General features: G+C 37.7%; 7 protein-coding genes across 8 annotated transcripts; 4 read left to right on the top strand and 3 right to left on the bottom strand.

Moving 5' to 3' along the window:
- The first annotated feature begins 192 nt into the window (after positions 1 to 192).
- On the top strand, positions 193 to 1,140 carry LOC128258526 (biogenesis of lysosome-related organelles complex 1 subunit 4). The gene is made up of 2 exons (XM_052990175.1): positions 193 to 420; positions 477 to 1,140. The coding sequence occupies exons 1-2, from the start codon at positions 277 to 279 to the stop codon at positions 843 to 845; spliced, it is 513 nt and encodes a 170-aa protein (XP_052846135.1). The 5' UTR covers positions 193 to 276; the 3' UTR covers positions 846 to 1,140.
- Positions 1,141 to 2,090: 950 nt separating this feature from the next.
- On the bottom strand, positions 2,091 to 3,470 carry LOC128258520 (lysine-specific demethylase 9). The gene is made up of 2 exons (XM_052990165.1): positions 3,314 to 3,470; positions 2,091 to 2,974 (listed from the first exon to the last, which is right to left on the bottom strand). Exons 1-2 carry the CDS (start codon positions 3,323 to 3,325, stop codon positions 2,201 to 2,203), a joined length of 786 nt encoding a protein of 261 aa, XP_052846125.1. The 5' UTR covers positions 3,326 to 3,470; the 3' UTR covers positions 2,091 to 2,200.
- A 729-nt stretch (positions 3,471 to 4,199) lies between these two features.
- LOC128258527 (MIP18 family protein galla-2) lies at positions 4,200 to 4,956 on the top strand. The gene is made up of 2 exons (XM_052990176.1): positions 4,200 to 4,427; positions 4,481 to 4,956. The coding sequence occupies exons 1-2, from the start codon at positions 4,307 to 4,309 to the stop codon at positions 4,828 to 4,830; spliced, it is 471 nt and encodes a 156-aa protein (XP_052846136.1). The 5' UTR covers positions 4,200 to 4,306; the 3' UTR covers positions 4,831 to 4,956.
- A 770-nt stretch (positions 4,957 to 5,726) lies between these two features.
- Positions 5,727 to 7,991, bottom strand: LOC128258518 (mitochondrial inner membrane protein OXA1L). The gene is made up of 4 exons (XM_052990164.1): positions 7,842 to 7,991; positions 7,286 to 7,375; positions 6,107 to 7,175; positions 5,727 to 6,041 (listed from the first exon to the last, which is right to left on the bottom strand). Exons 2-4 carry the CDS (start codon positions 7,367 to 7,369, stop codon positions 5,857 to 5,859), a joined length of 1,338 nt encoding a protein of 445 aa, XP_052846124.1. The 5' UTR covers positions 7,370 to 7,375; positions 7,842 to 7,991; the 3' UTR covers positions 5,727 to 5,856.
- Positions 7,992 to 12,815: 4,824 nt separating this feature from the next.
- LOC128258528 (pupal cuticle protein Edg-78E-like) lies at positions 12,816 to 13,670 on the top strand. The gene is made up of 2 exons (XM_052990178.1): positions 12,816 to 12,925; positions 13,175 to 13,670. Exons 1-2 carry the CDS (start codon positions 12,914 to 12,916, stop codon positions 13,574 to 13,576), a joined length of 414 nt encoding a protein of 137 aa, XP_052846138.1. The 5' UTR covers positions 12,816 to 12,913; the 3' UTR covers positions 13,577 to 13,670.
- Positions 13,671 to 15,239: 1,569 nt separating this feature from the next.
- On the top strand, positions 15,240 to 15,969 carry LOC128258531 (endocuticle structural glycoprotein SgAbd-8). Its single transcript, XM_052990181.1, has 2 exons — positions 15,240 to 15,460; positions 15,526 to 15,969. The coding sequence occupies exons 1-2, from the start codon at positions 15,449 to 15,451 to the stop codon at positions 15,886 to 15,888; spliced, it is 375 nt and encodes a 124-aa protein (XP_052846141.1). The 5' UTR covers positions 15,240 to 15,448; the 3' UTR covers positions 15,889 to 15,969.
- Positions 15,970 to 16,282: 313 nt separating this feature from the next.
- Positions 16,283 to 20,710, bottom strand: LOC128258525 (diphosphoinositol polyphosphate phosphohydrolase 1). 2 transcript variants are annotated; one of them, XM_052990174.1, is made up of 5 exons: positions 19,841 to 20,710; positions 19,650 to 19,777; positions 18,275 to 18,373; positions 17,976 to 18,131; positions 16,283 to 17,903 (listed from the first exon to the last, which is right to left on the bottom strand). In XM_052990174.1, the coding sequence occupies exons 3-5, from the start codon at positions 18,371 to 18,373 to the stop codon at positions 17,625 to 17,627; spliced, it is 534 nt and encodes a 177-aa protein (XP_052846134.1). In that variant the 5' UTR covers positions 19,650 to 19,777; positions 19,841 to 20,710; the 3' UTR covers positions 16,283 to 17,624. The 2 variants fall into 2 exon arrangements, with proteins under 2 accessions (XP_052846134.1, XP_052846132.1); XM_052990172.1 differs by having other exon boundaries at positions 19,650 to 20,710.
- Positions 20,711 to 22,201: the final 1,491 nt, after the last annotated feature.

The following is a 22,201-nucleotide window of genomic DNA, read 5'->3' as shown; positions in this document are numbered from 1 at the left end:
GGCATCAAATTTTTCTAATTAGCTTTGCTGAAAAACAACAGCTCTTAAATTGATTTATAATTTAAATTTTAATTTAATTTTAAGCGCTCTTGTGGACTTTTTTAAAAATAAATATATTTTTCGCGCCAAGTCAATAATCGCTTTCACCTAAGTATTTCCATAATCACCTAACGCCTTAACTATTTTTTCCCGCCATTTATATGCACACACTGTTTTGGGCTAAAGAAGAAAACATTGTTGCTTTTATTTACAAATATTTGAATAAAAACTGACAAAATGCAGGCGGATATTAACAATGTTTCCCGTGATTATGCCAAAATCCTACAGAGTGCCGATCTGGAAAAGGAGATAAACCCACTCTGCACGAATATAGACGATATGCTGGCCCGATTGGATGAGTTCGAAACTTTGCTGGCTTCGGTTTGTTGTTTTTGTTTAAATTAAATTTGATAAATAGATTGTTTATTAACTTTTAGGTGCGTGCCGAGTCCACTGGCATGATGGCCAACAATGTGTGCAGTATCCTGGGATTCGGAGAGAGTTTCGAGGAGTTACGAACTAGGATCGACAGTCTGGAACAATTTGTGGCTGCTGTTACGGCGAATTTGTCGGAAGTTGAGCGATCAGTGGATATTGCCGAGGAGGAGCTCCATGTTACGGACTACAGCATCAAAGGACTTCTCCTGAAACCCCTAAAGGCCAAGCTGAGTGCCAGCGAACCCACAACATCCAACTCTCTGCCACGATCCAATCTCATCGAGGAGGAATATCAACCTGTGGAGATATACAATTCAGACGATTACTTCGGGAAATCACAGGAAAAAGCTGCCGAGGAAGTGATATAAAAAAGGGAAAACTAACTAGTTAGATAATGGGAACTCATAAATGTTTAGTCAGTAATTAGCAAAAAGTTGTTTGTGTAAGCTTTTAAACTCATAAATTTGCCATGTAGAATACAATCTGGAAATCGTTCCAAATCTCTCGGGTTTTATTTTAAAATATTTTGTAGAAACTTATTTAAAAACAATTTAATTTTTGTTACTGTACATAGCTGAGGCAGGAAAATCTTATTTTTCAAACGTTTAATATTGTCTGGTTTTAAAACATTTATAAATGCAATAAAAACATCATTTGTCAAAAGATTTATCAAGTAGATTTCTTATAATTTTAATTTCATCTACATAATATTAAATAATTGCAATTTATTTCTTACTATTGTTATTTATCCCTTTTACAATTTTAAGCCCTAAATAAGATATTTAAATTGGAGGAATATTTAAAAATCTGTATTTAAAATATATATTTTTTAAAACTGTAAGATTTTACTTATAAAATTAATGCTTAATAAGGGCTTGACTAATTTTTGTAATTTTTCTAATAATTTATACCATACTCATTAGCAATATGAAAGCCTCAAGTGAACAATTGAGTTAAGATGCTTACGCAAACGTTCAATTTATTTTTTAACAAGTAGTACGCAGTAACGAGACTCTAATTTATACGGGGAAGCCCTTTACACAAATTCAGTAAACCAAATTATTTTCTTTTTAGTCAAAACCAAAACTTAGGAGGAAAAAATTATAATGTTATAATTATATAATAGTAGTTAGTGTATCACATAAATATTCAAAGAGTAATTAACGCAACAGCTCTTATGTAAGCATTCAAAAACAACACACTTTTTAAAAAAACTAAAACTTGGATTTGTTATTAAGTCGTAATGTTTTTCGTTGACTTTACACAAGTAAATGTTACTTTTTTATGCCTGCAATTAAAAAGTCAATATTATGGTGATATGATTTTCAGAGATGCGATTGTTTAACTATGTAAACAAATAAAAACTAAACCTCGTATTAGGTGCAAAAATACAACAAATAGCTGCATGTATTTAAATAGAAATTTCTCTTTTTTGTTATTATTATTAATAAATGTTTTAAAGATTCTGAGAGTTTATCCGAAATAGTCACTTTATACCCTGCTGCAATATTTTGTTCTTTGTTAATCATTAATAAATATATTAATCTTTTAAACTTCTTGGTCTAATTATAAGTTTAAAAGTTTTCCTTTTCCCTATATATTTTTTGTTTGAATAGCATACAGTCTTTTTATATAAGCATGTAAATATTTTTGTTTATTTTAGTTCATTTTCGTTGACTACAAATATCGTGATGGTTCAATTAGCAAGTTCGGGATCTTAAGTTTAGGCCTTGACTTTCTCCTTGCTCTCCTTGCTTTCCTCGGAACTGGAGGATGTCTTCTCCGAGTGCCTATTCTTCTCGAAGAGTTCGGCCACCGGAATGGGATGTGGGATATTCAGATGGTGGACCGATGAGGGCGTGGTGCTTTCGGCTTCAGATTTTGCTGGTGCGGCGGCAGGTTCGGCGGTGGCCTTGGTTTGGGTGGGCACGGGAATATCGCGCTGATGACGCTGCTCGGTGGCCTTTCCTGCGGTCAGAGACTCAATGGCCTTTTGTAGATCCTCGGAGTGCTGGGGATTGTGCTGGATGGACTCACGGGCCTTCACGCTGGCGGGTTTCTCCACAGTCTCGCGTTTCTCCTGCTTTTTGGGCAGCTCGGCGGTGTGGGCATCCGTGGGAAGAACAAGAGACGCGGGCAGGTCCTCCTCCTTATCCTCCTTGTGACCCTCCTCGTGATGAGCCTCCCGCCTGTGCTTGCTGTGGTGATCCTCGTGGTGGCTCTCCTGGGGCTTAGAGATTAGTGGAATGGGCTTCTCATCATCATTGTTGTGCTGAGGGGCTTCATGGGCCTTCGCATTGTCGGGTTTTTTGGGCTCATTGCGCTTCTCACGGTTGAGGACGGGTGCATCCTTCAGCAGGACGACCTTTGCCGGGGGCTTGGGATCACTGATCACATCGGGACTAATGGGACTGGGTCTGGAGAGAGCTTCAGAGGATGACTCCTTGACATCCAAAGGTGCCGCTTGGCAAAAGGCCACTAACGCCAAAAGAATAATCTAAAAATAAATGAGGAAATGAGGAACAATTAAATGCATTCGTTAAAACGCAATTGTTACAAAAAGAACTTTGTTTTTGGACACTTTATATTACTTTTCAGTTAACACAGCAATATACATAAGATTTTTATGTGGAGATACTGAATATGTTTTACAAAATGATTGAAAAAAGTAAATTCAATTAATTAAAAAAAAAACACCCTAAACAAATTTAATGTAATCAAACACTGTAATGTTTTGAGCAGGATATGAAGTTAACTAATTTCCTTAATCATTGCTTTTAATTCCCGATTTATTTAGGTGCAGGAAAGCACCTAGAAAGATGGGTTCTCGACTTACAACCGACTTCATGTTGACCGCTCGAAAACTTCTCCCAAACTGCTGTTCCCATCATCGCGCCGAACCCATTTTATGAGCCCCACGGATCGGAGACTTCTCCACTTTGTTGGCTCTGGCTGTTAACCAGTTTGTAATTCGGTGCTAATTGCCAATAGATGCACGCCAAGTGCACGGAACCCGTTCGCTATGTAAATCTTTACGACGGCGACTCAGACTGCTTTTCCACGTTGATATTGATAAGTCTGGCTAATTATAACCCGAGGAAATCGACGTCAAGTGCGCCGGCTTCTCAAAAAAACGCTCAAATGGAATATAAAATGTAGAAAAGGAAAATAAAAGCGAGTTTAGTCGGCGAAATGGGATCAAGGCTTAGTCACGGATCCACAACTGTCGGCCATTTAGCACTGGCTTGCAAAAAAGCTAAGCTTGGTTGACTAAAGTTAAGTATTTCCGCAGCTAATTTGAAGAGCACATAAATATGGATCGCGAGGCGTCTGTAATTACGCCCTTTACGTAAGACGACAGGTAAACATATCAATTGGTCGGTGCTTTCCTGAAACTGTACTGTACGAGAATCGCGTTGATTTGATTGATCTGGTAATTGATCGGAATTAATATGGAATTTAAATTCAAATAAATCAATCAGTTAGTTTTTATGGCATTTATATTGGCTGGATGAACTTCAATTGATTAAAAAAAGGGTTGACTAATTCATGTGAGTCAATTAAAATGAAAATTTTGTATAAACCTACGACTAATTCCCGGCGATTTGCTTAATAGTCACATAAATAACAATACCGAATTAATTTCAAATTCAAATAAATTACGCGCTTAAAAAGTGTATACCCATCTTAAAAAGAAAAGTGGTATAATTTGGTACTTTTTCATGAGTAACAGTAGGTATACACTGACACTGTGTTTTGGTTTTCTTCCTGCTTAATTTCCAAAAAAAAAACGTGTAAATAAACGAAATAAAAAAGTAAACCAAACAAAATGCCAACTGAAATCGAGAATATAAACCCCAATGTTTACGACAAGATCAAGGAAAGAGTGCTTACGGCCAATGAAGAAGACGAAAATGTGCCCGATCCCTTTGACAAGCGAGAGATTTTTGGTAAGATCAAAGAATATAGTAAGGAAAATATCGAAAATAATAATTTTCTCCAGATCTCATTAGGAATATCAATGACCCGGAGCATCCTTTGACCCTGGAGGAGTTGCACGTGGTGCAGGAGGACCTAATCCGCATCAGCGATGGCCAGAACTCTGTGCACATCAGTTTCACCCCGACGATTCCTCATTGTTCGATGGCCACCTTAATTGGTCTTTCCATCCGGGTGAAGTTGCTCCGCTCGCTGCCGCCACGTTTCAAGGTCACCGTGGAGATTACGCCCGGAACACACGCCTCCGAACAGGCCGTAAACAAGCAACTGGCGGACAAGGAACGAGTGGCAGCCGCTTTGGAGAACAAACATCTCGCCGAGGTGATTAACCAGTGCATCTCCGCCAGGGGTTAGGTTATACTTTTGTTGATATTTTGTGTCCCTTAACTTGGATACGTACACCTGCTGTTGATTTAGATATAGAAAAACTGATTTAATACATTTTTCTGCTAACAAGAATCCCCTTTCTCTGAAACAAGATATTTCTATGGTTTATGTGATCTATTCGCTTATCAATGATGGTTGAATTTTCTTAATGTGGTTCAACAGTTACCTTAATTTAAATACGGTTACTATCTATTGTGTTGAATAGTGACAACAGGAACATGACATGACACTTTTGGATCTAAAATAATAAACTAGGTGACCACCTCATCTCCGTCATCTTTACTTGATTAATATCATTCTTTTCCCTCATTTTGGTTGTTAGTTCTGTTTAATTTTTTAATAGTATAAATTTTATATGGTTATCAGAAATGATTAATGATTTTGCCATTTAAAAACTCCTCGCATTGTATCTTGGTTGACAGGAAAGGGGTTCAAAGCCGGTTCCTCTTAGTACCTATCATTATAATAGTTAGTAACGAAGCTTTTACGAGCCCTCTTAATCATTATTTAAGCCTATGCTAACACGTAGCTTGTAATCGAGGTCAGCTACTAGAGAATCTTCAGCCAGGTTGCGATTGATTAATTGGTATTTAATTTTATGGACTTGTTTACTGGCTACAGAGTTGCAAAGCACATTAGCTTATCTATTTTTTATTTTTAATGACAACTAAGATGATTAACAAACTTTGACAGTCTATTAAATGAACAAAAGTTCATTTTTTTAGTGGTAATGTTCTGATCTCAAATGAAAACACTAATAGCTTCATTGGTAATCAATTTGTTATCTCCAAAAAGATAAACTTTCACTTGATTGTTTTCTACGCCACTCACAAAACCAAACAAAAAGGTGTTATCATTAAAAACTTCTGTACATTTACAAATTATATTTAAGCAGCAAAACGTTCGGAGTTTGTGGATGATAAACTATCGACTAAAGGGGTTAAGTTAACGTAACAAGACACGGCGCTCGGCGGCGGCCACAGGATGGCAGGACTATCGCTGCTTGTTGGGCGGCTCCTTTAACCGCATGTGCGGCTCCACGGCAACGGGCTTCGCCGCTTTCGTTGGGTCGAACTTGAACGTCTTGACCAGCGGCCCCTTGCCGGCCTTGGCGAATCGGATCTCGTCCAGGCGCTGTCGCTCCTCGATTTCTTTCGTGATCTTCATGTTGTCCCAGGCTGAAAAGGGGATTGGAAGGGATGTAAACATAAATATATATAGAGGGATATCCCCTGATACTTACACTCCTTCATTCCTCCAACGAATCCCTTCTTGGGTGGCAGTGAACTTGGCGCATGGGTCAGCATCTTGTCGATCTTGAAGTAGTCCCTCACGGAGGGAATACGCAGCACGGCAACCTGTCCCAGTGAAATGAAGTTGCTGCAGGCCCAGTAGGTTAGAATAGCGGCGGGGAAGTTCATGGTGAAGGGGAAGATCACAATGGGCAGGGCACGCAGCACATACTTCATGGTGTTCATGTTGGCGGCCGACAAACGGGCCGAGTCCGTGCCGATTTCAATGGTTAGGTACAATGTGGCGCTGGTGATCATGGGCAGCAGGTAAAATGGATCCGCCATCGTGAGATCTGTGAACCAGAAGAGCCCGCCATCCCGCATCGATTCCACCGGAGTGTTGGCCATCTGCCGCAGTCCCATGAAGAAGCTAATGAAGAGCGGGGCTTGAGCCAACGGAACCAGCATGTTCTTCAGCGGATTGACGCCCTTCTCGCGCATGAACAGCATCATTTCCTGGGCATAGCGGGCGGATTCGATGGCATTGCCCGACTGCCTGGCCTCGGTCATCTTCAACTGGAGCATCTGCATCTGCGGCATGTTGTTGTTCATCTTGGCGGAGTTCCTTTGGGCCAAGATCACCAGGGGAAAGATGATGGTGCGCACTGCGAGGGTGCCCATGGCGATGGCTCCCCACCACGGGATGTCCCAGGTGCAGTGCAGGAACTCCATGCAGTTCTGGACCATGCCCACCGGCGACCAGCCGCCTAATCCAATGGATGCGAAGGAGGGTTCTCCCGCCAGATTGACCACATCCACTATGTCCAAGCCATCGGCGGGTGGGGGCGTTGGTGCAGCTGGCAGGTCGGGCAGATCCACCAGTTCCGTTGTGGACACCGCCTGCATGAAATCTCCGCCGGAAGACGTACTATTGGCCGCCGAAACTCCTGCTGCAGTTGCTCCAGTGCTGGCGAATCGCAGTTGGCGGGGATTTGACCACTTTCCGGTGCTTACTAGAGGCAGACTGCCTCCCCTGGACATCATCTGCAGGTGGAGATCTCTTTTGCCTTCCATGGCACCCTGAAACACAAAGTTTTCATTGAATTTTAGCTCAATTTGAGACCACAAACACTGGCAGCTTGCAGGTTATGTCACAGGTCGCCGGCTGTTTTTCAGCGAGATTCACTTACCTGTGGCGGGAAACGGCTGGCTGCGGAACTCAGGGCCACCGCCGCATTCGTCGTCCTCCAAAGCTGCATCCTGTGGGCCAGCATCCTGCGCTATTTGGTCAAATTTAAATCGTTAATTTTATTTCGCCTCGTTTTGGCTGTGCTATTGGTCTGTGCGAGTGCGAACGGGAAGGCTACAGTCACGCGGGCGGGTGAATAGCAAGGAAGAAGATGAATAACAGCTGTTTGGGCACAGCGCCCTCTGTCGGAATTTCGTGGGACTGTCGATAGCCGCTTAAATTTGAATTTACAATTTTACGTATCAAGTTCTCAAATTTCAAAAGCATACATCCATTTATTTTTAAACACTAAACAAATATAATTTTAAACATCTCTTTCTTTTTGATTTAAATGCTGGAAATTGACCAAACCCTCCCAATGTTATATACTTTTGATCTCGTTCATAATAATTAAATGGTGCTAATATTATAACTAAATGAAAAATGTTAAAAACCAAAGTTATTGATAACGAAATGTATTGATAATAAGTATTGTATTTATTAATTAAGTCGCTTACTAGTCCACTTGGCAGGTGAATCTATTTCGTTTACGATATGTGCACATAAAAGGGTTTTACTTAATTTAGCTTTTGCTTAAATTGCGTGTCGACTTGAAATTTATTATATGCAATGAAAGACAACAAATAAAAAGACTACTTCGTTATGTCTAAAAATTATGTTAAAGGTATACAAAATAAAAAAATTGTTAAAATTAATTCTGGCACAGGAATATAATGCTTATATAAACCAATTAAAAAAAAAACATTTTAAAAATATACTTCATTTGATCATAATCCAAACACAACTCCATAGCCGATCAAGGACATTACGGAAGGCCTTCATTGTTGAAATCTAGAAAAGGAAAATATTTTTTTGTTTACTTGCATTCGAAAATATTTTCAAGCAGTACTTACTTGCCACATGTAATTGTGAGTAAAATTAACAAATTACTTCATATTAAATTATTTTCAACAAGAACTCAGAAATTAGCACAATTTCAATTTAGCAGAGAATATTATTTTATACTTAGAGGACTTTCAGCACTTCATTGTTGAAATCTAAGTAAAGAAAAAATATTAGATGAGAATAAAGCTAGAAATGGTTGTACACGATACCAACATTAAATCATACTCCATTTTAAGAGACGTTTTTTTCTTCACTTTTGACTAGGTGTCCCAAACAACCAGGATTGTTCAACTGAGCCTCGTATTTGGCCAAATCTTTATTTCTTTTTCTGCATGCAATGCTGTGCCCGTTAATAGCGTTCATACTTTTGGCTAAAAATCCACATGCGCAGCCAAAGAAACAGTTCTCAATGTTGCAGACATGAGGATCCCTTAAAGTGGCTCGGCATATCTGGCACTGATCTGTTCGGATCGGCGGCATCATCCAATCGTTATCCTTTATCCTTTGAGCAATCAGTTGAGCTTGCTGAAATCTATTAAGAGGCAAGTTTGCTGGAATCGTCTTCTTGCCTTTTGCTGCTGCGCGAGTTTTGGTTACATCTCTGGAATTTGGTTTCTGACCCAAAACCAATAGTGGCTTCCTGTTCTCCTTTTCCACATTATTTTTCGGAGATATCATATTATTCCTTTGATATATCTCATTCTTCGTTCTAGTTATGCGATCTAGCAGGATTTTCTGATATACTATTATTCTTTTGCGTTTCAGCTCAAGATTATTTAAATTGGACAGCAGCTTGGCGTCAGATGGATTCATCTTTCACAATATAATTATTATTTACGTTATAAAAAATCGAAAAGTTCGAATAAGCCAAATAAAATGTGCGCAGCGTGTAATTGTTCTTTTAGTGTTGCCAGATACCAAAATCCAAAACATACTAAAAATGTTTGCAAGGAAACCCAATTCTACTAAAATAATACCAAATTTCAAAGGGGACAAAGGAGTTACATTACAAAATTAAATGTGTAACGTCCATTGATACCAGTTCATTAAAAATATAAAAAGTAGTTTATCTTGGCAAACTTCTACCAATATCTACTTATATTAAAAGCTAATTTTATGTAATAAATAATGCAAGCAATTGAACAATGCTTCTTTATATTTCTTAACGAGTTTATATTGTTATAGGCAAACAAAAACTATGTTGAGTCAATTACGCTTTATTAAACATCTTATATGAACTTATCAATAACACTTTTATATGCCATTCTAGAAAGTGTTAAAAGTCGTTTATATATAAGGTATCCTATAAATTAAACGCCAGTTAATTTTTGGAAAACTTTATTAATAATCCGGCAATTTGCTGTTGAAGCCATACAAATATTTACCTATTGTATTTTATAACACACATCCCGGAAGGCCAACAGGTTATGGCTTTGCACGGGAAAATGCTAAAAGTCAATATGACATATTTGGCAATATATGTATCAGTTTCAGTAAAATTAATATGCACACGAGCTCGCTCCAATTAATTTGCATTTAATTTAATACACTACTAGCCGAAGTTTTCATGTCTACCTTTTAAAGCACTTCGATTAAAAAGTTGTTTGCTTATTTTTCGAATTTAGTGTATTGCAAATACTTTGACCCAGTCTTGAAATAAAAAATGTACAAACATAGCATTGCATAAATTTCTTAATCAAACTTAACTTTAATAAATATACATATATAAATAAATATTTTTGTTTTTAAGTGCACATATCTAAGAAAATTAAGATTATTTATTTTAAGAGAGTATATTTAATTCATGTTTGACTTAATGTGTATCCAATTCTCATTAGCAATACGATACACTTTATGTGAAGATTGGCATGGGAAAAATAAATTATAAATTCGTCTCGATTTGGTTGACAAAACTTGAACCAATATTGACGCCTCATCTGCATAAAAGTAAATCGAAGCCAAAGAGATTATATACGATTATATGCATAACTAAACCCCAGAATCGGAGTGAATTATTGAAGCCGCCAAAGCCATTGACGCGCATCGCAAGCAAAACCAATTTGTTTATTAATGAAAAGAGGAAACAAGAAAACCGAATAAATCGGCTAAAAATAATATCAAACTTGGAACTATATTGTGTTTAAAATGTTGCTGGGCGATCGAAAGACGCATCTTTTTGAATACTGATGCGCATACAAAAGATAATCTCTATTAAGTAGTCACTCAAATATATCAAATGTCATAATTTGAGAACCTCGAATTGGGCTTTACCCTTTTTGAAAATTTGGTAATGTTTTAGTGGACTTATTTCTGTTTTTGGAATCTAGTCTAAGTTTGGCTGAATGACGTATTACGATTTGTTACTTTTAGTTAATGTAAACGATTTAAGTATTTAAATTTATTCACAGTTTCGTCAAAGATTGAAGGTTGTATTTGAGTGCCATTTGGGACTTTGTTTCATAAAACCCAATCACTTTTAAGCCACACTTTATAAGGTAGCCCTCTAACAAAATGGCATAATTTGGTGGTATTAAATTAATAACCATTATGCATAATTATGGGAATATGTTTAGGGGATCCTCGTGTTAGTGACGACAGCAAATTCAAGGGTGCTAAATATGTGTTTGCTGTCTGTTCTCAGAAATTAACACGATTTTTTGCGTAAAGGCGACTAACCAATAAATCTTTTAAACGTCTTACACATATTGCCATGTTATTGAAACCCACAACTCTGACTCCGAATTTAACGCACCATCAGCATTTCCTATCATGCAGACTGATGATTTCACTTTCTGTGGTTGTCATAAAATTTAGTTTTACGATCGCCGTGTTCTCATCGAATTTTCAAGGTCTTGCCCCCCAAGTTGATTTATTTAATTGGCACATCGCTTAAACTATCAACACAGTGGGCTTATATCGGACATAAAAGGACGCTGAAGGACTTGTAAACTTTATTATTATTTTTTAACTTATTGAAGAGCAGTCAAAAGCAATGCTATGCAATCAATCTTGATTAAATAAATAAATGTCCCATTAAAGGCATTTGATGATAAAAGTAATTATCAAGTAAAATCGTTTATCTTAGAAATATTAGTTTATAAGACAGCTTTAAAATATAACTTATTATTTTTTTAGCAAACAGAAAAAAAAAACAAAACAACTAAACTGGTCCGCAATAAAGTTTATAATACCCCATCAATAATATCTATTTTAACATAGAGTATATAACGTTTTATCAAATGGCAAACAGATTATTCTAATCAGATCTTAAAAAATGGCCATAAAGTCGGCAATTAATAAATGATATTTGATACTATTATTTTTGAGAGCTAATAGGAAGCTTGAGAACCAGTTGCATACCACCGTGCTAGAATATGAAATTTGAAAAATCGCATTAAAGGTGCCGCTGGTGACACGAGACGTTTTGTAGTGTTTGGATGAGGCGGATTAGACGGATTGGGCGCGGCGGACAACGGGTTAATCCAGTTTGATATCTCACTCTGCGTATCAATTAGGCTTTAACTCACTTTTATGGCCCAATTTGTTAAACGCACACATTTCAGCGCCTCGCAGGCGGAGATTACAAATGGATAAAGTAAGGGGAGGGATGGACGGATCGAACTGGAAAACCATTGGACTAACACTAACCATTGAGTAGACCGGAGTGGAACCATAAATTATGCTAAAATCGTATTGAGACTCGTCTGTGTCTGTCTCAAATGCATTTAATTAAGACCACCTTTTTGGGTGTGCCGCGTGAAACTGAATTTGGAAGCAGACTTAGGACCAGACCTAGGCTAAACTACGACATTGACATTGCCGCATGGGGCGCATGCGATTGGTATTAACTTTTGCTCTTTGCAGTGAACAAATTCACAGCTGCGGTCAAGTAAACAGGGCAGGAATTCAAAAGGTTTATATTCGAAGATTGAAAAAAAATTAAAAGTATCAAATCATTTAAGAACTATACAAATATTTACCTTTTTAATTCAATATTTGTTCAATTTTCAATTGTTTACCAAACTATAATATTTGAAAATAAAAGATCGTTTTAAGTAAGTTCTCTGACCTAACAAGGATTAATCTAAATTTTAACTTTTAAAAGGACCAAACATTTTTTTTAAGATCAGGGGATAGCAAGCTTTCATATTGATTTATTTGTTATCATATTTAATTTCAGGCATATATTTTTTTAATTTATATTATTCTAGACACAATTTGTTGTTTATTTTTCCAAAAAGTTTAGCTTTTTAAAATATTGTGTTAAAACAACATACTTTAAATTAAACTTATTGTGTTAAAACAACATACTTTAAATTAAACTTAACTACAAGAAAACAATTTAGCTATCTAATATTTTTAAATTATTATATTATTTTTAGCTTATATATATAATTTTCCTTGCGTGTGCCTCACAGCTTGAGATAATTGGAAATTCAAAGAGCTGAATTTTGATCTGGTGCGTGGCTGTTTATCTCTTTGGCCGCTCTTAGTGCTCTAGTTTGGCCAATTTCGGCTAGTTTTATTGTTATACAGATGAGTTTCCTGCAGCGGGGCGTAAAAGTTGTTTGGGTGGATCTGGTTTCGCATCGAGAATTCGTATAAAATCATTGGCAATCTGCAACAGAGTCACCATTCCAAGTCGTCTCTCAGTTTTAGACACACGCTTCCCAACCCATCGAAGATGTTCCGCTACGTAAGTCAAAAGGATATTAAGTGAAACCAAGTGGAAAACATTAGCTACCAACTTCCCTTTAAAAGAAGACTGCTAAGACCTCAAGTCACTTAAAAATACAAAATACTTAAAAACATTTCATACTTTTGAAAATATTTCTGTAATGTTTTTTTTTCTTATCAATTATAAACAATTTTTTAAAAGTTTTTAAGTTTTTAGAAAATAGTATATGACATTGAACTAATTTAGTATTCTTATACATTTGAATAGATGCTTGTCGCCTCCGCCTTCCTGGCCTGCGCCTACGCCGCTGCCAACTACAACCAGGATGCTGGTGCCTACATCACCAAGAGTGGTGCCGACATCGCACCCGAGGGCCACTACAGCTACGCCTACGAGACCAGCAACGGAATCGCCGCCCAGGAGTCCGGACTGGGAGGACACCAGGCCAACGGAGGCTTCTCGTGGTACTCGCCCGAGGGAGAGCTGGTCCAGATCCAGTACGTGGCCGACGAGAACGGCTACCAGCCCCAGGGAGCCCTCCTGCCCACTCCTCCCCCGATCCCAGCTGCCATCCTGAAGAGCCTGGAGTACATCCGCACCCATCCCCAGTACGAGGAGACCCAGCAGCGCAGGTCATCGCCTTTCAGCCGGAAGTCCATCCACGGTTAAGCCGATTAGGAGTCTGATGTGATAACCCTTTAAAAGCTTTATTACGATGTGTAAAAATGTTGAGTTGAAATAAACGATGATGATTTAAAGAAAATTGTATATAAATATTATATATTCTAAAGTCAGGCTCACAAGAACTTTATCTGGCCGGTTTGATTTTTTTTTTTAACTTTTTGGTCCTTTTTCAAAAAATGTCTTTGCAAACCTGCGCCTGTGAGGCTTCTTAAAAAAATTCCACATGCTACATCTTTGTTTTTACTTTTATATTTTTTCGTTATGTTATTTATTTATTTGTCTATGCCGTTAAAAAAGGTGACCCACAATTGCACAAATATATATGGTTTACATATCTACTATTTCGACGATTTCCGGTATCGCTTACCAATTGTTTGAACTTTTTTAAAAAAATTAAAAAAAAACGTTTTTAACGTTTTTTAATGTGCTAAGCTGTATTTATATTTTATATTTTAAGCATTGCAGGTACGATTCAAATCTGCCTTTTAAGCTTCGAGTTTAATACAGTATAGCTTCCCTAAAGAGTTTAGGCTTAACTCATTATTTATCTGCATTGAAATATGCCTTCCGATTGTTTGTAACCTCCCTAAAAACCAAAATAAAACTGTATATAAGAATATTAAAGAAGAGGTCGAAGCATAATAAAATTACAGTCTTAGAAGTGTATATTTTTAACAATAAAATTTAAAACCATATCTTCGAATATACTTAATTTAACCTTAGAAAAAAAAAATTGCCTTTTATAGACAACGAAAAATGTGCAAAAGAATTTAGTTAAAGCACTATTTAAAAGTATACTTTTCGGATGGCTTTAAAATAAACACAACATGAAATTTAAAAAACAATGCAAATAATTTAAAAACAGCAGAAGCTGTTATAAATTTACGATGACACTAGACGTTTTGTTGAATTTTCAAGTTCGACTTAGATTCAAGCGCTGACTGCGCTGCCGGCATTTGCCCGCATTCATATTCGCATTTGCATATCATTAACAACAAAAGCCGCTAATCGAGTGACAGTCCGAATCGCGTATTGGCGCCTCCACATACCCTATATTTAGTGAAAGATGGGATAGGTTAGATCGGGGACTAGGTTTGTTAGTCCCTAGGATACTTTCGTGCTATATGAAATTAGCTGGTACTTTGAATTTTAATAAATATATTTTATGACTTTAAAGAATTTTTACTGGTTCTTTTATATGGAAATTTGCCTTATATTATTTTTTTAATAATTTCATATATTTTTAAGTACCATTTATTGTTCATAAATAATTGGTTTAAATGTGTATAAGTTTATGAACAAATTGGATAGATACATATTTTATTTTTTTGGAACACAAAAAAATGTAATTAAACCATTTCTTTAATTATAAAAGAGCTAACTAAATTATTGTGATTTATTAAATAACGTTACAATATAAGTGTGTGCAATATTCGATGAAAAATTTGTCTCATCTCCAAGTTTGGCTTACAATTTATATATTTATTATGAATTGAAGTCAAGATTAGATAAGAAAAGGGGCATTGTGTGGCAGCATCTGTAAATCGCGATCATTGATCTGTGATTTCTAAGGCGCAGATAAGTAGAGGGGTTATAGAGCACCCGTGTCGTTAGCTAGTATTAAAAACAAACAACAGACGATGACAAAAGGAGCTATTAAGCGAGGAACGCTCGTAAAAACGCGGTCAAATTCATATTTTCAGATATGCGAATTAAATTAATAATTCGGACCGGCGAAGCGTCACCTGCTCTGCGAAGTTGTAGGTGTAGGTCAGTGATCGGTGCGAGTATAAAACGATCTGTCGCCGAACTTAGAGATCAGTAATCACCAGCAACTGCAGCAAAAACAGCACCAAAATGTTCAAGAGCGTAAGTACCGATGCGATAATAGCGATAATAGAACGGCTAATCAGGGTTTTTCTTCCGCACCCAAGGCGCTAATCATTTCCCTGTTCCTGGTTGCCATCGCCGCCGCCCGAGCTGCAGATGAATCACAGGCCGAGATCACCCAGTATCGGAATGAGATCAAGCCGGATGGCACCTACAACTGGGAGTTCGGGACCTCCAATGGAATCGACGCCAGGGAGAGTGGAGTGGGTGGAGTTCAGGCGACTGGATCGGTGAAATACAGTGCTCCCGACGGAACACCCATCCAGCTGGAGTATACCGCCGACGAGAACGGATATCGGCCCACCGGCGCCCATCTGCCCACGCCACCACCCATTCCGGATTACATCCTCAAGGCTCTGGCCTACATCGAGGCCCATCCCTTCAAGCGAATCCAGCTGAAGAAGTAGCCTATGTATATTCATAAGATTTAGATTTAGTATAGCAAAATTTTTTATACAAAATAAACTACCATTAAGTAAACAATTTAATTTCGGGTGTTTAACTTTAGGTAGCTAGTGAAAAAAGGAATTAGAGAGATGTGCGGCTAGCACAAAACAAAAAAAACTAAGTTCCAACCTTACATCACTCCAAATTTCTGTGTAATTTAATTTTGACAAAAGCTTACTGCAAAGCAAACCAAAAAGTCAAAAGATTCTCTGACACCACAGATTTTTCGGTTGGATTTTACTGTAAGGCTTTCTGAGACACCTTAGAATGAGGGATTTCCATTTTTAATAGTTATACAAAAGTTAAAAAAAGACAGAATTCTTTGAACAAAAAAACACCCAGTAAAACACTTGCTTTGTGTTTGTTTTCTTCTTTATTGGTTGTAAATCATCGTTTAATTGCAACAATTTGTGATATAATTTAGCGTTCCGATAAAAGTTCGTTTGTCGGCTTTAGTTTGCAACTAAAGTACATTTGATAGGTTGGAAAATCATAGATTCAACTACCAGACTTTGCTTCCATTGAGCTTTAATTAAAATTTCGTTTGTTGCGCGCTTTTGAAGTGCCAAAAAATCATCGAAAAAATGTCACATAAAATTGTTCATTAAATCGTGTGTATCTTGTATCTCTTAAATCACATTGAAAACATGCTTTCTCCCCTAGCTGTGTTAATATTATAATCGTAGTTGTTATTTTTTTTTGTTTTGTTTTGTTTCTGAAAAGTACAACGTGCACATATCTTAGTAGTTGAATTAGTTCATAATATGTTGTTTGCTGGCTTCTCTAATTTCTCGCATTTTGTTTTTACAATAAGTTAACGTTTATCTTTATATTCCCACTGCAGTGGGATCTATCTTTTTGCATAGGCAACTGTTGTTAATTATTTTAAGGATTTCTAATAATTCCTTATCCGTCTGTTGTTGTCCGTCCGTCAAAAGTCCGGAGTTCTTTTGAAAAATGATCCTCGACTGTGACAGATTCAAAACGAAATCGTTTCGTTAGTCATCGCTTAAATAGGTTTCTTTTTATTGTTTAGGCCGCTTAGCATAGTTAATCAAGATCTCCTTTTGCGCTTGTTAAAGCCGAATTCAATTGGTTTGCTTGTTACTATAATCAATTAAGATGCCTTTTGAGTAAATTATAAAAAAAGAGTAGAAAAATCTAATAGATATCGTTACTTCTGGATTTTGTTGTTTAGTTCATCTAGATTTAGATTTAGTTTAAATTTCTGTTTCGTGTTTGCAAAAAGTGCTATTCGCTCAAAAATTATTACATGTTTTTTTTTACGTTTTCTTGTGTGGTGTTATAGATCTCGAATTATTAAGGTTATCGCTTAGCATTGATCGTGTAGCGTTTTTTGTTTTCTTCACCTCCTCTTCGCTCGCTTTGGAGTAGACACATAAATTTAGTTCTCATACACTTACTAAAGACATAAATGAACGCTTTGACTTAAACTTAAACGCAAATGGGGCTATGTGGGGGATGGGGGGTAACATAAGTATGCGGGGTAACATAAGTATCGCTTAATCAACATAATCTAGAAGACTGCCTGTCTATTTGTAAATTTCCAAAATGTCAAAATGTGTTTGGCTTTGTGTATGGGGTTATAGTTAGTGTTGGATTAGTCTCGGGGTTAAGTGTGGTGTGCATGTGTGGCTTCTGCTTCCTGCAGTCCAGATCCAGCATCCTCCTGTCCTTATGCTGTGGTGGGCGATGCGGCTGGGGTGGCGGCATTGGTCAACTTGGGTGGATGCGTGGCGTTCACCACGCGATTCGTGTTGTCCAGCGTCTTCGAGTGCTGCAGCTGCATCAGATAGTGCTGCTGTGTTGGCTTGTGCAGCGCCAGCTGCGATAGAGCATCGTCTATGGTGAACCACTGACGCTTGCGGCCGATGCTCCGCGAATCCTCCCACTCGTCCAGCTCCTGGGTCACGTTCATCACGAACACCTCGGTGCGATGCATATGGTCGTTGTTCTGGAATATAGGTGTGATCTTATCATACTGTTCATTTTAGGTAATTAAGTTAAGTTTTCTTCTTAAACCAACCTCGAAAACACCAAGGCAACGACCCAGATCTCCCACAACGCCGGCTTCCTCAAGTACTTCGCGTACAGCCGTCACCGAGGGCTCCTCTTCGGGCTCTACACCACCTCCTGGAACGATCCACAGCTCCGGACGACGAGAGGAGGTCACCAAGAGTACCTTAAGAAATTTAACAATTGTTTATTAGTTTAACATTAATTTTAGTTTCATAAAATTGCGAAATCATAAAAACTATAAAAGGTTTTTTTTTTTTTTAAATTTCTTTAATGATTAACTAGGTATGATTATAGCTTTGCACTCACCTCCGCCTCATTTTCCGACTTCACGCAAATGCAGGCAGCTCGTCGCCTGAATCCATCCTTGTCGTAGATTCGAGTCGAGTTGGGCTTTTCCTTGACCATCTGCAAAGCAGGGGGAGAAACCAAATCAAAAACATTGTACTATCTGGTCTAAGTTAAAGCTGCCTGATCCTCTCTATATTTTACACCTTCATGGTCACGTTTAAAAATAACAATCGCTGATAAATGCTAAAGCTCTCAATATATCATTTTATAGCTTGACGCCTTTAATTTGAATTTGCGGCACATGAAAATCGTGATTCCGGCCTTATCAGATGCGAGATTGTCGGGCCATCGGCAAATTGCACCGCCTGTCCGTCCGGCATATCACTTATCAGCGGATAGCGTGCCGTACTCGTTTGCCGATAGTGTTCCTCATGAATGGTATATGGACTATTTTATGGCATTTACAATTGATGTGGGTGAGGAGCAAGGGTATCAGCCGTCGATTGGCATAATAGACGATCAATAAAAAATAAAGTCAGACAGATTAAAAAACCTATTTTGAATTAGTATAAGGGCAGGTGTTTACAGAATGTCCATAAAGAATTCGTACGCTTGTTTTTGTAGGTAAGCATTGTCAATTGTCTAAAAATCTACCTTAATTGTTTGCAACTGATAGTTATATTGAAGTAAAATTCGATTAAATTAAATAAATTGTATTTAAAAAATAATCTTTCAAAGTTTCTGTTTCAAAGGAAAGAAGAAAGAAAATAGATAATAATATAATACGAAAGATACAGAGAAAAGTATACTTTGCTACAAAACCAATAAGTGCAAGCCATTTACTCCCATTAAAAACCTTAAAACCTGAAGATGGTTTAATTGCAATATCTAAAGATAATTGTAAGAAAGGTATTGTCCTACAGAAAATAATGTTATTTTTCTTTCTACAGAAAATAGTGAAATATATTCTGGGTGATAAAGCCAATTATACATTGCCACAATTACCAACAAATAATTAAGTCTCTTAGCCTAAAAACACATCTTATAGGAAGAGGTTTCTAATGCTAGTTTCAATTACTGACAAGATTTTACATGGGACCCAGCATCAATTAATCAATCTAACAAAATTAAAAGTAACCAATATTTCTTTTAGCTTCTGGTTATTGATATTAAAGTTTATGCAGACTGACAAGTAAAAAGGTTATCTTGTTCCTATTTCTCAAATGAAGAGGCTTTGTTTATTTTTTTTATTACTCTGTTGGGTTTTTTGCTACTTAATAATAAGTCTTTCATATCGATCTTATATTTTACCTGTTGTCTGCTCTAAGGAATTCTAATTGTTATAGAATACTATCTAGGTATATTACACCCCTTTCTTTATCTGTATGCTTACGTTTGCAGTGGTATTCGCTGATAGCAGATGCGCGTTGTGTTGTTGTCTTCTTAGGCACTTGTTCTCCTCCAATTTCTCCTTTGCCTCCCCTTCTTATCGCTCTCTCTCCCGCCCCTTCTCCTCTTCCGCTGCAACAAGTGTTGATTGTGTGTGTGTGTGTAATTGGGGAGCCGGTCGCTTTTGCCTCTTACGATTTTCTGCTTTTCTGATCTCGTGCCGCTTTTTCGCAGGTGCTTCTCGGCCGCTCTTTCTCTCCTTTCTTCCTGCCCCCTCTTTTCGGCACACAACGGAACACAAAGGGAAATGGCGAAAAGTGCACAAACAAAATCTAAAGACGACAATTTCTGCGCTCGCACGTCACACGAGACGTTGTGTTGGTATAGGTGTTTAATGTTCGTGTGCCGTGTGTTTTTGTTGTTTTGAAGTAGTAACGAAAAAAGAACTGTGCGATTGTGTGGGTGGAGGTAAGTGTGTGTAAGGGAAAATCGAGAAAAAGAAACTTGTTGAAATTAAAAAAAACGAGCAGAACCGAAATGAAGAAGGAAATAAAGCGCAGACAGGGCAGAATTATTTAACTACTTTGCAAAGATTGCATGTTGTTGTTGTATTGGTTTTACACGGGAGAGTGTGTGGCGCGTATGGGTGTGTGTGTGTGAGAGTAGCTTTTTCCTCGTCGCTCTCTTTGTCCTCAAACTGCAGATCCGATTTTAGACCTGAGCTCAAGTTTTTCGCTGTTTCACAGCTCCTCTTTCGCCTTTTTCGCCGTTATCCCAGCGACACACATGCGGTTTTGTTTTCGCTTTCCATTGCCTCCCACAATATGCGCGTCTGTTTTTCCGGCTGCTAGAAATGTACGAAGTGGCGCACGGCTGTTGGAAAAGCGGAAAACGCGTGCTTTTCACCGATACGTTGCGAACGAAGCCGCGCCGCCTTTTTGGTGGGTGGTTGGTGGACCGCTTTTATAATTATTTACCCGTCGAATTAAATTTGCTTTAATTTCACGCTAACCGTACGCGAATCGCTGAAAAATCTCCGGAGTCGAGACTCGACCCTTCGCGACGCGACTGGTTGAGAACTTGGATTGGGAAATAGCCAAAGTTAAAATACACCCTATTTTTTTTAAGCAGAAAGTAAGTATTTATTTTCACGCTTTTCAGTGTTCAAATCACTTTCATTTAAAAAACATACCATAAATATATCTTTTTTATTCCCTTGGCAGCTTCTTCGATCAAGTTTGACTTTTGTTCATTTGATAAGTTTATTAAATTTTCATAATTTTTTCGATTTTCGTTCTGGTTGTTCTGGCTGCTTTTTTTGAAAATTAGCTGACAACTAACATTAAATTAAGAAAATACCGCCGATTTTGGTATTTTCCACCTCTGTCCGACTGTCTGTGTGACCGTAATTACGCACCTAAAGCTTTTAGACCTCTACAAAAGCTTTTTAAACCTTTATGTTGAGTTCTTATAAGAGACGCAGGGTGGCGCCTTAAAATACGTTACACTTCAAAGTCTTCCAAGTTTTTTAAATTAGTTCAATTGGATATGTAATTCTTAAATTTAAGTTTTTTAAATTTCCACGAACCACATGTATTTTTTCACAAAATTTGGGTACTCCTAAGTCCGATGTTTAGCTTCATTTTTAATTATAAAGCCCATATAATATGAAATTAGGATCCAATTATAATATTTTTAATTAATTTTCTATGCTTGGTATTGTTTTTCAATTGTTTGTATAATTATTGTGATGATTTTTTTTTACCCCTATCGCAATAAAAACTATATTTTGTGAGTATAGTAACTTTATATTTAAAAGAGGCAGCTTAACTTTAAAGCTAAGTTTACCTCAGGGACTCTTTAAGCCCTTTAATGCTGAATACAAATCCGTATGATTTACAAGCTGGAAACCCCAACGCCGCCCCAAAAGTCGCACATTTTTGAGTCGCTGCCAGCAAAAGGCATCGCAGGATACTCCGAAACGGAGAAGGAGTACGAGGAGGGCTGACTTTATGACCCATGCACAGCGAGTTACCCAAAATTTGTTTCTTGTCCTGTTGTCTGTTGCTGTCGCAGGTTTTGTTGTAAGCTTTTAATGCAACTACTTAGTGTGCAGGATTTGGGGGGAGGGCAGTCCTTGGTGTCCTTGGCTCGCCTTAACCATTTTCGGGGAAAACTCCTCCCCCGATTGGCTTCTTTGGCGATCTCCTGGCTCTTTTTGCTGCCTTCTGCAGAAGCAAATTGCTTATTTCTTAATGCATTTGCCATTTCCTTTTTTGGCTTTTCTTAGACAATTTTCCCCGGCCGCTCGACGTATGAGTTATGGCCAACGTTTCCATTTTCATTTCCATTTTCTTTTGGGTGACCATGCAGAAGTGTTAAGCAGTTTAACGCGCTTTTTTCATGGGCTTCTTGCACTTTTTCCCTCTCTGAACAGTGCGACACTTGTTTAGATGTTAATTCTGCCAAATCGATCGGCGTGCTTTTCTTCGTCCTGTCCTTACCCGCCCACTTTTCCCATGGAGTGGCGGCACGCCTTGCTGCACATAAATTCAA

Source organism: Drosophila gunungcola, assembly GCF_025200985.1.
Source record: "Drosophila gunungcola strain Sukarami chromosome 3L unlocalized genomic scaffold, Dgunungcola_SK_2 000003F, whole genome shotgun sequence".
Classification (NCBI taxonomy): Eukaryota; Metazoa; Arthropoda; class Insecta; order Diptera; family Drosophilidae; genus Drosophila; species Drosophila gunungcola.
Note: the sequence above shows the minus strand (reverse complement) of the source record. Positions and strands in the feature narration are given on the sequence as shown.